We start from the raw sequence: 16,283 nt of genomic DNA, 5'->3' as shown, positions 1-16,283 counted from the left end.
TTTTTGCTTTTAAACTTTGTAAATTTTTAGATGTTTAAGCAGATGTTGTCAAGTAAGAAAAATAAATGGGAGAGCTGTAAAAAAGAATGTGTTGACAGAATGGATGAGTTAAGCGAGGTTTTTAGTGGAACTAAACCTCTTACTAGAGTTGAAAAAAATGGTATGCATTTTCTGAGTATTCCCATAGTTAATTTTTAAATATATTTGAGTTGTTTTTTTAATTTGCATTATGCTTAGTTTTTGTAAATGTTTAATTTTTTTTTATCAGAAAATCTGATGGCATGGTTTAAAGAAATGTCCAAGCAAATTTCTTCTCTGGACTATGAAGATTCTACATCAGCTGGTCGAAAAATGATTCAACTCATTCAAGCCCTTGAAGAGGTAAGCTGAATTTTTAACTTTATTAAACAAAGATATTATCAAAAGGCTGATAGATTTGGCTGTATATGATATACCCATAAAGAAATAATTACTTTAATAACTTTAATTATGCAACTCATTAACAGCTGTTAATTGTGAAATTTTATTTAGTTTTTTTCTATTATGTTTTTCATATAAGCTAATATGTTAAAATATAAGCTGTGTTGTAATTTAAATATTACTCTATTATAATTTTTATCAGTTGTTATGTGCATCATATACTTATAATCTATGTTTGCAATCTAACAAACAGATTATAAGTATGTAATGTCATTAGGTTGTCAAAAAATAAAAAGTTGTGTTGAATCAAAGGCCATATTTTACTGTTAATAACCTCTTAAGGCTCATAATCACATACTAGTAACTTTTTTTAACAGGTGCAAGAATTTCATCAATTGGAGTCAAATATGCAAGTATATCAGTTTTTAGCAGACACTCGCAAATTCTTGCATCAAATGGTTCGTACAATAAATATAAAAGAAGAGGTGAGTTTAATTTCATGAAGTTTTAAATCCTTTAAATAAAAGTGCTTTTTTTTGTCAAATCAATTGTGCCCTGATTTGTCTTGACTGATTACTGTAAAATAAAATTTGACTTGAATTGGCTTAACTGGCTCTGTAAAATGATTTGTCAGATGCTTCAGTTAACAATGCTTTGCAGGCGTCCAAGTAGAGGAATAGCTGGTTCTTTTTCCATCTTTAATTTGCACTTCTTTGTTCTTTTTCCATCTTTTATTTTGCACATCTTGTGACACCTTTTGACATTAGCAATTGTTACAAATTTTAGAATATTATATGTGCACAGTTTCAGATTTTTTTTTAAAAAATGTTATTGATCAACTTTCTTAGGTTTTTTCTATCTCTTACAGTTAGTTGATGTATCTTAAAATATTTTAATATTATAATAGTATGCTATTGTTATTGTGCAATAATAGAAATTTTGATCAAATGACTATTATTTTATAATGCATTACTAAAATTAGAATTTGGTCAAGTTGTAACAGTGCTTAAGATATTTAATTAAGTTAATCTTAGAAAATATTTTTTTCACTACAGTTAATAAATTTGATTGCTTGCTACAGTTGATAATTTGGACCACTAATTGCTGTTGATCAAATTATTAATTATTACAGTTGATAGTTGGGTTTAATATAGTTATAGTTATTTACATAGTTATAGTTGGAATTGATAATTTGGATCACATAATATGAGTGATGATTGAAATTGGTTGCTACAGTTGATAAGCTTTCTGATTAGCAGATTTTCAAAAGATTGCCATTTAAGAAATAGAAACAGTTCAATTTATATTAAAAATGTTGAATTATTAGCAGGAAATAAAATAATCTTTAAATCTTTTGACACCGTTTTAAATATCCCAATCTGAACCGATTGGGATATTTAAAACTCTGTTGGTGATAATTGTAAAAATTTGCAATATTCTGTTAATTCAGTGATGCAGAGAGCACCATAAAACTAACAATAATATTGGTAGTAACAATATTCTTATAATATTTTTATTGCTATTAGTTTTTTTTTTTTTTTTTTTTTTAAAAAAAAATGTTTTATAAAATAGAAACACTTTATTTAAATAAAAGTAAATTTAACTAATAATAATAAAAAAAAAAAACTAATTCCATTTACTTGATAAATAACAGAAAAAATAAATTTAAACTTGGATATGGCTGTGTCAATAAAAGGAAGCAATTGGCCAATGCTTATTTCCCTAATTAGTAAGATCTATTTTCTAAATTTGATTTTTTTAAATACTTTTCAATTTAGGTGCTGATAACTATTGGATTGGTTGGTGATATGAGCTACGCCTGGGAGATAATGGATCGGTAAAGTATGTTTGCTCTCTTTTAAAGAACTTTGATCACAATTGTCACTCATAACAAATCCATAAGACTATTGTTTTACAAAATGCCTTTGTCATGAAAAACCAAAAAATTCTCTTAAAAAGGTTAATCTTTTAAGGTGGGCCTCTCACTATTCCTTATAATTTTGCCCAGCCTTATTCAATAGCTTGGAGCAGAAAACTAATGCTAAATAATTTTTTTTTAAAAAAAGGTTAATATTAGCAATTAGGATACAACATTCTAACTTTCCTAAAAAAACTAAGTGTCATCTTCATAAAAATTTGAACTTAGTATTTGTTAATAACCATTTTTGTTTAGTGACTTAGTAAAAAAAGGTCTGAATGTTCATAGTAAATTGTAATAATTATTAACTTATTAATGATTTTAGTTTATTAATAAGTTTTTTGTGTTAAAAAAAATTAAAGTTATTGTAATATAACACACCCATAAATAGAGAAAAACGTAACACACTCAGAAATATAATTGTTTAAAGTAATGCTATTGAGAAATTATTAAGCATAAAGTATTAATATCTATATACATATACATATATATATATAAGCTCGTCTTTGTTTTTTAAACATTTAATGATATGTAAAGGCATTGACTCTGTTGGTTTTTGAGTAACTTTAATATCTAAAGGTGAAAACCTGTTATGATTTTCCTACCAATAAATCGTTTAAATCTTCCTGCATTAATATCATTAAGAAAATCAGTACTTCTAGGATACTATAAATTTATGCTTAAAAAGTGTATTGTGTGAGCATTGTATGAATTTATTACATGTTCAAAAGCTGTAAATAAAAAAAATAAAAAACTGTAAATAAGAGTTTTTTTTCTTTCAATAATTTCTTTCTGTTAAAACTAAATTTAAATAAGAGTGCTTTAATGTCACTGTTTACTGTTATAATTTAATAGTTTGGAAAGTAAAGATCAACAATGAAGCTTTCTTGCTTCAATCATTGAGGTCCTTACTATAGAAAACCCTGTCAGATAGAAAATATATTAATTTGTTTTTGTTAATTTCAAATGTTGCACCAAGTAGAGCAATTACTTACAGAGTTTTTTACACCTGGAGCTGTTTTAAAATTCTTATGACAAAAAATAAGAACTGAATGTTTTTTCATTTCTTGCATTATATTATAGTCCATAAGCTCATAAGAGCTGTTTTCTATAAATAAATAATTTCATTATCTAAAATGACCTGTAACTACTTGAAATTTGACCATTAATTTGGTTTTGTCAACTGAAAGGTCAATGCAGAGACACCAGAAGACTAAATGAAAGGACTCAACACATGTAATAAAACACCTTCATCATTCAACATTATTATGATGGAGCTGAATGTGCACTGCAATATTTCAGAGTACATCAACCCTTATTACAGAACATAATGCCCAATCTGAACAGTAGTGCCCCTGCAGAAACAGTGTGAAGTATGATGACTTCCAAGTACTCAATGCTTTCTACATATCAACAATGAATTTCTTTTTTCTACATATCAATTGACTAACTAAGTAAGATTAACTAAGAAATTGAGTTATTAGTTGCTTTTTAACATAAAATATTTTGTTCTGTTCATAAGGTATAAAGTTTGAATGTTAAATTATTGAAAATTTTCCTTTTATCTCTTTACTTTGTGGCAATACTTTATATGTATATCTTATTTGTTTTGCTTATGCTTTGCTAACTGTCATTCTCTTTTCTTATCTATCATGAACATTCTATCGATTTACTTTTGATATTATTTATGAACATTTTATAATCATTTTGTCAGTGAGTCACAATAACCTGTGTTTTGCAATACTCATAAACACAAATGTATTGAAATTGATTGGTTGTATAAACTTGTAAAGCATAATTTATAATAACAGGTTAGTAAAATGATATAATACAAGGATTTTAGGTTTAAAATATTTATTTTAAAGATATACCTTACTGATGCAGCAAGGAATCAAGCAGCAGCCAAATTTAGTTATAAAATTAAGAGCTACTTTTCTAAAGGTAATTATACATGCATGCATTCATATATACATACATACATACATACATACATACATACATACATACATACATACATACATACATACATACATACATACATACATACATACATACATACATACATACATTTTGTTTCTTGTATTTTAGATGGCATCAGCACTGGAGTTACCTTTGGTAAGGATTGGTCAAGCAAACAGTCTGGATTTGGTTAGTGTATCCCAATACTACTCAGGTGTACTGGTTACTTATTTAAGAAAGGTTTGTTATTGAATTTTTTTTTTATTATTATTAAGTTTTTATTGAGAAGTAACATTTTAAGTCTTTATTAAGAAGTAACATTTTAGTGATTTATGCATGTTAGATAATAACAATAATGACCATGGACACTTTAGCCTAATATAGCTGCATAATACACAAATATAGCTGCATAATACACAAAATTGCCAGATCAATAACAACTTAAGATGTTTGCACATAGGTTCTTCAAGTTATTCCAGAGTCAATATTTGGTCTACTGGCTGTTATTATAAACATTCTTTCAAAAAAGATGGTTGAGGTAATGACTTTTCAATTGGTTTCTACCTTTTATTACTATTTTCTAGCTGTTACTACTTTCTATTTTCTATATTATCATTGTAATGGATTTTTGCCTCTATTGAATAATTATTTTTCCTTACTTTGAATGTCATTAAATGTTTCCAAAAAAAATCACTTACCTTTCAATTTTTTGAAACAAAACTAATATGTTAATATTGATTTTTGAAATACTTATACAAATAATAAGTATTCATCTCCAAATATTTAAAAAGTTATATAAATATTTAAATTTTTATGGAAAATATACCTGAAATAGATGTGTAAAAAAATAAATGCAAAAGAAAGAAGAAAAAGAAAGAACAACCCAGAAACAAGAAAAACCTATTGTGACATCAACAAAACATCCTTCAACTTATGATACGCTAATCATTTAAAATCTTTTAATATTGAAAAGTATAAGAACGACACTGGATTATCTTTAGATAATTTAGTGTCATTCTTATATATATATATATAATTTTGTGCACTCAAGTTGATTTTATGTAATTCTAACACTAAAAAGTTTGTAATTTAAAAAATATTTTTAGGTACCTACTCGTTTAGATAAAGATAAACTTCGTGATTATGCACAACTAGATGAGAGATATGAGGTATCTATAAGCTTTTACATTCTTTTGATTATGTGTCATTATACTTACTTTATTATTCTTAAATATTTTTTAACTCCAATATATTATTTTCATTTCTTTCAGGTGGCAAAACATACACATGCTATTTCTGTGTTCACCGAAGGTATTTTACTAATGAAAACCACTCTAGTTGGAATAATAAAGGTAAAAGAGATTTTATATTATATTATTTTTGCTGTAAAAAAACCCATGGCGTTTTATCTTATAGATTTTAAAAAGAACAGAATAAAGTAATTGTTAATTCAATTTTAGATTGATCCTAAACAACTGCTTGAAGATGGTATACGCAAAGAGCTTGTTCACCAAGTTGCTAAGGCTCTACATAATGGACTGATTTTCAGTAGCAAGTTAAAGGTTAGGCATTGATGTTTTTAGCTTTTGATTGTTTGTTTGTTTTTTTCTGGTTTACAAATTATATGAATGGCTAAATCTTTTTTAATGTAGTTAACTCAATTTACTTGATATAGCCTGGAGAGCTTGTTCAGAAATTAAATACACTTGGACTAAATATGGATGCTTTCTGTCGTTCTTTTGAATACATTCAAGACTATGTTGATATCTATGGGTTAAAGATATGGCAAGAAGAGGTATCAAGAATCATAAACTATAACATTGAGCAAGAATGTAACAGTTTCTTAGAAACAAAGGTAAACTTTTAGTTTATAGGAATTCAAAGCTTTGTTTTAACAGATACAAATGAATATTGTATGGTTACCTCCAAATAAACATTAATCTCTAAACAACTATGTTAACTTTAACAGTTATAAGTAAATCAAAAATGGAATGGAAGCAACAATCAGTTTATAAACTTAAGAATCCCTTTTCTTTTAAAGTATATAGGGCTAAATGTCTTCAGATTTTTTTCACCACTGAATTTTTCTATCAGATAATGGATTGGCAATCTATCTATCAATCATCAACAGTTCCTATACCAAGATTTGCACCTGTTGATAGCTCTGTTAACTTTATAGGACGATTAGCAAGAGAACTACTTAGAATAACAGATCCAAAGTAAATTTTTTATAATTTTTACTGTTTTCTTGTAATATTTTATAAGTAAACTTTTTTTCTTATTTAAACTTAAAAATTTGAATTTAAAAGAATTTGTATATAAATTTATTTAGAGCTACAATATACATTGAACAGTTAAATTCCTGGTATGATAATCGAACTCGTGAAGAATTCATGAATTCTAAGATATTTTCCTTAATTCAGAAGAGTATTGGAACACCAGGATTGGTTGGCCTTGATAAACTTATCTCATTTATGATTGTTAAAGAGTTGCAGGTAATTTACTTTTTTGTAAGCAGCTCTAGAGTTACAACATATTCTGTGTAAGAGCTTCAGTTGTAATATTAAAAAAGTTGAAAAAATTTTTTGACAGTGCTGTTGTTTTTTTGTTTTTTTAACAGAATATAGATGCGCTAATGAATAAAGGAATTTACAAGGATTTAAACTCAATGAAGATTGTCACTGATTTTGCCAAAGCAATAACACCATTAAAAGGATTGATAAGTAATGCTTCTACATTACAAACAAAGTTATACATTTAAGCTGCTTTTTTTAAAGAAATCACCATTAGCAAATGCAGAAGAACAGCATAAAAGTTTTCTATTAAATTTTTGTTTGTTAAGCTTCATCCTCCTTACAAGATTGAATTATGAGATTCTATCTCTAGATATTCTCTACTACACGTTTTTTAAATAAGTCATAAAAATGATGAAGGTTAACTAATTTGCTGTTTGTAAAATTTTTTTAAATGTTTTTTTGTATGTTATTTAAATTGCGTTTTTATTTAAGATAATCCTTCAAAGGTTTACCAAAATGTAATTCCCAAATTAACTAAGTATTGGTTGAGTCTCACTGAAATTGTAGTAAAGGTATAAAATCTATGTTCAACAATACATACATAGATACATACATAAATACATAAATACATAAATACTTAAATACATAGATACATAAATACATAAATACATAAATACATAAATAAATAGACACTTAGATACATAGATACATACATCTATACATCTATACATCTATACATTACATACGTCACATACGTCACATACGTTACATACGTTACATACATAACATACATACATACATACATACATACATACATACATACATACATACATACATACATACATACATACATACATACATACATACATACATATATACATAAATATGGTTTGTGTTTGAAATTACTGCTGTTATTTTTGAAATTTCTTTGCATTTTAGGAGGAATTATTGTAATAAAATTTATTAAGGTTTTTTTGTTGCAAATCAGGTGGGTCAGATGCAGATAATTCGTCGACAAATAGCTGGTGAACTGTCTTTTTCATGCAAGTTTGACTCAAAAATCCTATTTAATACATTAAAAACATTTAATGAGTAAGTATACAATTTGAAATATAGTATAAACTGTCTAAAGATACTTACAAACATTTATAAGTAATATAATACTAAATCATATTTATTAATATGAAACTAGTGTTTGTAAAATTATAAATTACATAAAATAGTTATAAGTATTGCTTTTTTTTTTTTTTTTTTTTTTTTTTTAACAAAATTGTCGTTTTTTTTAACAGTTGTGTTTTAATTATCTTTTTAATATTCCTCATTAGTCAATGAATTGGTGAATCCTTAAGGTCTGTAACATCAAGTTTTTTTAGGTTTTGTTTTCATATTTTATCTTCTTCAGCTCTGTGATGAAAGATATTGAAGCTCACTACAAAGATCCTACTCTTCCTTATCCCGGCGAGGATAATCCTTTGTTATATGAAATGACACCCTACATAGAATCTACTGGTATCGGCAATCCATCATTAAAGGTCAAGAATTTTGTTTTTAAAATATTTTTTTTACTATTTTTTTTTATATACAGTACTGTATTCAAAATCTGTTAAAAAAACACGAGTTTTAATACGTTGGCTAAAACTTATTCACAGTACTGTATATACATATTTTTTTAAAAGTATTTTGGTATATGAGCGAACCTTTTTTTTCGGTAATTTGTTAAAAAAAGGTTTAATTTGTTGTTTGAAAATTTTTCTTACATTTTTAATATTGTAAATATGTTTTTATTTTCATGTTTAAATATATATATTGTTATAGATATATATTACAACTAAGAAGCAGTCTTTTTTTTCAATATTCTGTGCTTTGGTGGTTATCAGCCAACTATCTAAACTATCATTTCAAAAGTTTTTAGGTATGTTTATTACGATTCTAAGAAAAAATCCTCCAACGAAAAAAGTCCTTAAAAAACTCCTTGTTTAAAATAATAACTTTAACTCTCTCCCTCTAACCTACCCAAATAACCCTACCCAAATACTAACTCCAAAATCCAAATCGTCATCTTCGGAGGATTTTTTCCTGATATTGTTTATTAAAAGTAATAAAATTAATTTTCATTAATCTGTTAGTTAAGTGATAACAGAATCTGGAAATAAAACCTGTAAACCAAAAAAAACAAAGTAATGTGGAAATGAAATTTTAACGCATCTTCTGATAATTTTACTTAATTTTGAGTATATTTTTGAAATTTATTTTAAAACAATTGCTTTTCTAACGATTTTTCGCATACAAAAGGCGGCATGGTTTCTAAAAAAATTACTGAACCGTTGGACAGTACAGCCTTCGTAATGGGGCTTGTGACTTTGTTAAAACAATATCATTCAGACTGCATCGAGCAACTCATAGCGTTATTAGGACAGTATATTCGATCTACAGTTGGCGCCACCGTTAATAAGTAAGTTCGATGTAATTTAGGCTTTTATTGATTCCTTTTTTATCTTGTGGAAGGTACTTTACTGTGTCCTTAATTCTTTTAGTACCAAACTTAATGAGTTACCTTTGGATGTTATTAATGTGTTATCTTTTCTGGATCAGTTTGTTGCCTTTGCTGCGCTATCTAGGAAGGTAGGAAGATTTGTTTGATGCGCATGCGTCTTTTTTATGCTTTTTTTAAAATAATTTTTCGGCCTCTTCTTAAAATTTGTTTAATTCTGGAGCAGAAGAAGTATTTCGTTCTTTTTCAGTTGGTTGAAGAACATGTTCCAGCTTATGTGTTTGAGGTTTTTAAAGATCAAATCGCATCACAAAGCTAACACATTTTCTAAATTTCACTAAATTAATCAATTACTTTGCTGCACTTTTATGTTAGTGATTTCCTCGTCTTTTTTTTTAATTTTAACAATTTTAAATCAAAGTTAACATTTCGAACCCCTGTTATTTTTGTTTATTTTTTTTTTTTTTTTTGTTAAAGTATGCTTTGTATCTTTGTTACTGTGTTTTTGATGGAAAAGACTGCGAAGAGTATTTTCGAAGAAATTTCATCATAAACATTTTACAAAAAATATAAGCAAACAATTCAATTTCTTTTTTGTTTGTTTTTTTAAGTGTATTTTTATTATAAATTTTGAATGTAAAAATTTCGGTTAATGATGAAAAGAGAATTTTTAGTAATTATATAATCTTAAATGAAATTATAAATAACTATTTTTAAAATTTTGGCTTTTTCTTTATACCTATTGCAAATATTTTTCTTTATAACTATTACATTTATTTTTCAAAAAACACAAACTCGTATTACAATCGCAAAAAATAGTTTTGATATATATATTCCAACAATTGCTAAATAAAGAGCAATTTAACTGAGATTAAGACTTCCTTACGCCTAAGTCGCCGAATTGCCCTACATCTATTTTCATTTTACTTGTTTGGTAAAGGGTTTCTGAATTCCCTGGTTATTTTAAAAAACTGGGAACCGGGAAAATTTCACCAAAGAACCGGTATCCCGAGAAAAAAACAAGAATAAATTTTAAAGAAACCTATGCATTTATTTCTCATTTCTAGATATTGATTGTTTTATGAAAGCAAAGGGCCTCAATGGATTTATCACTTAAACGATTACGTAGTTATAAATACGTAGTATTAACTATGTAGTAATAAATTTGTAATGAGTAGGTTAAATAATAGGAAGTTGGGTGAATGGTCAGCAGGGTAATAGCAGTGAACGGAAACCTTCGGTTTTCGAAATTTTTGCTTCTAACCAATTGTTTCAAATATTTATTTAATTAAACAAATTTGAATCATAAATAAGCGTCATGGAAATGTGGTTTTTGAATATTATTATCACTGCTATTATGTCATCACCATTATTATTATTATTATTATTATTATTATTATTATTATTATTATTATTATTATTATTATTATTATTATTATTACTATAATCTTAGTTTGTTAAAATGAAAGAATAGAGAAATTCATTTTCAAAATGGTATTTGAGTTGCGATTATATAAAAGCTTTTAAAATGCCTAAATTTTATAAATATCCTTTCTCAAACACTTAAAACCGTCAACACAAATCTATAACAAGGAGGCCACGTACCATGGATTGACATGACTTTGCACAAATTTTTCTTTTCTATTGAGTATTTAAGCAATGAGTGATCAAAATATTTACAAAATGCCACACATAAAGCTTTATAGTATCGTGGCAATAGTAAACTCAAAGTTTGACAGCGTGTCAACATTCCTATTTTTAGACTTTCGAAATCGTTTATTTATAAGATGTCTATTTATAAGATGTCAATATGTTTATATTTTTTTATAGTTTAACGGCTGATAAACCAATATGTGGAAAAAAAACTTTCAAAAAAGTTACACCCTCTGTCCCAAAATACTGTTCCGAATTCATAAGACTTAGAATAGAAATCGGAACAGTATTTTAGAAAAGACGCACAGTGAGTCAAAAAAGGTAAAAAAACCGGCAAAAATGATATAAACATCAAATATAATGTGATACATCAATTCTAGTATTTTTTGGTTAGAAAATTTAAACTTGTTTATTAAAAATAATTTTTACGCGTATCCAAGACGCGCGTTACGCGTGCGTACACGTATCTGTGCCATTTACGCGCGCGAATAACCATTTAAATATACGTGGTATTATATAATATTTGGGATCGATTTCTTGATCCCAAATATTATATAATACCATGTATAAACTCTATACCACGTATTTTTAAAATAAATTTTACATGTAACAAGGGGCGTAACAAAAACACGCGTGTTATTTTGATATTGGAGATGCAGGGGTTTACAATAATGTGTACTAGAGGGCTTATTATTCAACTATACTGTTTCCTAGCAGTATAGTTAAATAAGAAGCCCTCTAGAACAATAGCTGTCTGAAAAAGATTTTACTCGTTAACTTGGGCCTCACCAATATTTGTATCAGGATATTTTTGTTTATACACACTTTTACTGGAGGCACCATCAAAATCCCCTTTAAAGTGAAGTACACCTACAAACCTTCTCAGCGAATATTTTCATTGAGTCTTGACATTCAGTAAAAGTTAGTATCCTTGTCAAAGTATGATTAAACATACTCTGTAGAGGAGTTGAAGCAGATATTTTTGTCAGAACTACACCCTCAGGATAACATTTCTACCTTTCATTCTTAATTTCATGAAGTAAAGGATAATTTGATACTGCTGTTTCTGATAATTTGATACTGTTCATTTAGAAGGTCACACTGAAGTTAAAGCTCAAGACATCTTTATTTTTATTGGAAAACTGACCTCAAACCTTTTTAACTTTGCCAGGATTTGTAGCATTTTTTATGACAAAAACAAAATCCTTCTAGGTAAGATCTCTGGAGGTTTTTCTTATTGAAGCTAATACCAACTTTTCAGCAGGATACTTAGCCAACTTGATAACATTAAACAAGATAATTCTTAATACTTAAGTGAGTAAACTACTTTTTGAATTGGTATGAATTAAATTGATTTTATTATTTTGAATTTTTTCCCATTCTAGTGTTTGTGTACAGTGTAAAAAAAGGTTTTACTAAATTTTAATGACTATTCTAGAGCCCCCTCAAAGTCCCTAAAGATAAGCCCCAATTTCTTGTTTAACCCATTAATGCCTGAGTTTTTTGTTACATTTTATAATTTATAGAGATGGCACGAATGGGTTAAAACAGTAGCACATTTTTGCATTGATTACAAATTTCATAAACAAGCAAATTAATATTATGATATTGACACAATTTAATAGTAATATTGGCTGTTATAATTATTTTGCTGTTTCCTGTTTTAGTTAAATAAATTAAAACTGAAATGTTGACAAGAAGTGGTAAAGTTGTAGAAACTGAACTCAAATCTTTGCCAACCAGTTCCAGTTGTTTGTCAGACACAACCAACTAGCCTTCACCGCCGTCATCATCATCAACAACAAGGCCTGTTACTCGTGCCTCTACTAAGTTTTGGTTAATTGGACACCCATCACCATCAATAACTGGTTCAAAACTACCCGATTGTAGACAGGTTTTGAAACTTTTTCTTTTTTTACGACGCGATGAAGAAAATGTCCGAAATCATGTAACAAATCAAGAAATTGGCTATATAGTAATCGACACTGTTGTAACTTTCTGGAACACGCATTAAGACAAAGACAAGACAAAATTCGGTGTTAGATCTTATGTGTCTCTGGAATGAGTGGAACCGCTTGTTGAAGAACAAGAATCGCGAAAGTGATGCTGGCGGAAAACGTGTTAACTTCTTGGCCAAGTTGGATAGTCTTTTTGATATTGGATCACCTGATGCCATACAGGAAATCATGAAATCCAGGCTACTGACTGCCCAAAAGAAAGATGATGATGTTGCATTCTATTTAGATAAAAAAAAAAGACAGAAAGGCGACCTTGGACGGGCATGACAAAATCTTCGAGATTGAAGCAAAAATGAAAGAAGTTAGATATAATCGGAAAATCATACTTAGAGATGAAGAAAAAGAAAGAGTAGAAAAAGAAGGTAGACAGGATGATCAGGATGATGAGGACATGGAAGTTAATGACGAAGAACAGAATATTAATGAAAATATTGCTGTTGCTTAAGTAGATATTGGTTTAGGGTGGGACTTAAATTATGAACCTCCAATGAATAGACGATCAGAATTTGTTACTCTTCACCTCCCCAAAAGAGTTATGCAATGCGAGGAAATCACTTCTGCAGCAGACAGGCTGAAATTGTCTGATAATAAAACAACTATTATTGTGTCTGCTGTAATTAAAGCTGCTGGTGGAAACTTGGACGATTTTGATATCTCCAGATCGACATCTCGTCGAAGTAGAATTTTAAATCGACAGAGGATTGCTGAGAGTGTTATAGATAATGTGAGGCTCAACCCACCCCAGTTTGGTGCCCTTCACTGGGACGGAAAATTGATTAAAGACATACTAGTCGTGCAACATAAACAGTTAGCTGTGCTTGTGTCGGGTGCTCCAGAATACAGTGAGGGAAAATTGCTTGGTGTTCCTGTTCTCGTTGATTCGAAAGGAGATACTCAAGCAAATGCAACATTGGATCTCCTAGGAGCTTGGGATCTAAGCGACAATGTTGTGGCATTGGTATTTGGTACCACTGCCAGTAATAGTGGCATCCACAATGGTGCTGCTAAATTGATTGAAGAAAACTTAGGTCAAAAACTTCTCTATCTTGCCTGTCGACATCACATTTTTGAAATCTTTGTCGGAGCAGTTTGGAAGAAATTATTTGGAAACATTTTTGGTCCAGAGAATAAATTCTTTGCTGAATTTAAAACTGCTTGGCCAGCATTGGATAAACAGTTGCCAATCGAAACTTTAGCTGTTGAAGGCACCTGTTTGCAAAACCTCAAAAGACAGACCATACAGCATTTGACACATCTACTTGCTAAGGAAGATGCTACAACATTTCTAAGAGATGACTGTGCTGAGAACACACTGATCATCTTTGGGCAAACTCCACCGCGGGGTGTACACTTTCTTAAACCAGGAGCTATCCACCAAGCTCGGTGGATGGCATGTAACATTTATGCGAACAAAATGTTCATGTTTTCTAAACAATTGCCTCATGATCAGAGGATGACGACCAAACTTTTTAGAATGAACAGATATCTTTATCTTTTCCACACACCAACTTGGAAAAAAGCTAGCATTGGTGCTGATGCACCTATGAATGACCTGCAATTCATCCACGACATGATGGACTACAAAGAAATAGACAAGGAAGTTGCTGATGTCATTCTTTCTAAAATAACCAATCACCGATGGTATTTGACAGAAGAGGTAGTTCCATTTGCTTTCTTCAGCAAACATGTTAGTTCCACTGTGAAAAAAGATATGGCAGCCAAACTCTTGGAAATTCCAGTACCCGAAAATATTCGTCTTGGTAAGCCAGTTTTTCGTCAAATCACTCGTCAAACAGGTTTGTCAAATCTTCTGGGACCTGAATCTCACTCATTGTTCAGCATTCTTGGCATCAATACAGATTGGCTTGCTAAACCAATTGAACAATGGACAGAGCAACCAGGATACAAAGAAGCTGAAAAATTTGTTCGTACGGTAAAAGTTGTAAATGGTACCGCAGAAAGAGGAGTTAAACTGAATTCAGAATTCGCCACCATCATAACCAGTGATCCAGAACAAAGAGAATGGTTGCTGCAGGGCGTTGAAAATCACAGGCAGCAATACCCTGACTTTGGCAAAAAAACTCTTGGACAATTAAACAACATTAATAACATTCAGAAAGACAGTCTTAATTTTAGTTTTGGGGTTCCCGTCTGATACTTTGACTATAACTGTTAACCAAAAATGCAGAACTAGCTTGGTTAAACTGGATAATTTAACATATATTATGCAAGCTGCTTTTGTTTGGCTTGATTTCTGCGATTTAATTTCTAAATACTTGAAAAATGAGATTCACAATAATTATTTCTCTGTGTTTTAACTAAAAAAGATACTGTTTTAAACTGGAAATTGGGGCTTGTCTTTAGGGGCTCTGAGGGGGCTCTAGAATAGTTATTAAAATTTGATGAAAAATTTTTTTACATTATACACAAACGCTAGAATGGGAAAAAATTCAATTTGGGTGGTTTTGAAAATTTTTTGCATAGTGGACACCCCTAACCTTAGATGTTTTGTTTCCCTCACTTAGATCTTCCCAGCCCTTGTTTTTTCTACCTGGACCTGCAGCTACTTCTTTTCTGTTAACTGTTACTTCTTTATCCAATTAGATTGGCTCATGTTTCAGAAGCTTTGAGAAGGGTTTTGAATGTTTCTGCAATTTTGATTTGAACTTACAATTGAGTATTGGTAGAGTTTTCTTGAGATTTATTGTTTTAGGTTCATCATTACTTCCATGGTCACACCCTTCAATCTATGAAACTCAAGAAGAAGAGCCTTAAGTACATTATCATGATTAATTCCTAACTCTTGAAGGATAGGCACTAAATGTATTTTCATGATGAATGTAAGCAATGAATTATCATTCGTTATCTTGTATGAAAGTTTGATCTTTAGACGTTTAATTCAGGCAATAGGCCGTTAAATCATGCAATTTTTGGTTTTTGAAATTTGAAATTTACCATGATTTGTTTAAGCATGTTTTTTTTATTGCTTTCATATACCTATCAATGGGAAAATGTTAAAGTTACCATGGAATCTTGTGGAATCTGTTAGTTTTTCAGCCGAACTCATGATTAAACAAATAAAAAAAATCAATATGGGTGTACTTTTTTTAAGATCTTAGGAATGACAATCTAACAGCAAAATGCAGTGTTAAAAATATTGTTTATAGTTACCAAATATCGTAAACATATGTCTTCAAATCAAATTTTGAACTATTTTTACCCATATCAACCTTAAAAGAGTGACGCTAAAAGAAACATTTCGGACGCGAGTTTCGCAATAAAAATAATGATAAGATATTATTTCTCAG

General features: G+C 29.1%; 1 protein-coding gene across 4 annotated transcripts in view; it reads left to right on the top strand.

Moving 5' to 3' along the window:
- The window catches only part of LOC145187972 (WASH complex subunit 5-like), a 36,243-nt gene extending 26,220 nt beyond the window's left edge, over window positions 1-10,023 (top strand). For 2 of the 4 annotated variants that reach the window (XM_090079937.1, XM_090079936.1), the window contains 21 exons: window positions 31-160; window positions 269-381; window positions 798-905; window positions 2,199-2,257; window positions 4,204-4,279; window positions 4,427-4,537; window positions 4,758-4,835; window positions 5,404-5,466; window positions 5,569-5,649; window positions 5,758-5,859; window positions 5,973-6,152; window positions 6,392-6,516; window positions 6,630-6,792; window positions 6,918-7,020; window positions 7,306-7,385; window positions 7,802-7,905; window positions 8,216-8,345; window positions 8,629-8,725; window positions 9,106-9,265; window positions 9,348-9,435; window positions 9,555-10,023. In XM_090079937.1, the coding sequence (XP_089936063.1) occupies window positions 31-160; window positions 269-381; window positions 798-905; window positions 2,199-2,257; window positions 4,204-4,279; window positions 4,427-4,537; window positions 4,758-4,835; window positions 5,404-5,466; window positions 5,569-5,649; window positions 5,758-5,859; window positions 5,973-6,152; window positions 6,392-6,516; window positions 6,630-6,792; window positions 6,918-7,020; window positions 7,306-7,385; window positions 7,802-7,905; window positions 8,216-8,345; window positions 8,629-8,725; window positions 9,106-9,265; window positions 9,348-9,435; window positions 9,555-9,623 (2,220 nt within the window). In that variant the 3' untranslated portion in view covers window positions 9,624-10,023. Of the gene's footprint in view, window positions 1-30; window positions 161-268; window positions 382-797; window positions 906-2,198; window positions 2,263-4,203; window positions 4,280-4,426; window positions 4,538-4,757; window positions 4,836-5,403; window positions 5,467-5,568; window positions 5,650-5,757; window positions 5,860-5,972; window positions 6,153-6,391; window positions 6,517-6,629; window positions 6,793-6,917; window positions 7,021-7,305; window positions 7,386-7,801; window positions 7,906-8,215; window positions 8,346-8,628; window positions 8,726-9,105; window positions 9,266-9,347; window positions 9,436-9,554 lie in introns of those variants that run through there. The other 2 variants (XM_090079938.1, XR_016450150.1) reach the window with 2 other exon arrangements.
- Window positions 10,024-16,283: the final 6,260 nt, after the last annotated feature.

The sequence above is a fragment of the Hydra viridissima genome, unplaced genomic scaffold, assembly GCF_058129835.1.
Source record: "Hydra viridissima isolate aposymbiotic clone 2 unplaced genomic scaffold, HvirCarnegie_v1 scaffold_2, whole genome shotgun sequence".
Taxonomy (NCBI): domain Eukaryota; kingdom Metazoa; phylum Cnidaria; class Hydrozoa; order Anthoathecata; family Hydridae; genus Hydra; species Hydra viridissima.
This window is presented reverse-complemented; position numbering and strand designations above follow the sequence as displayed.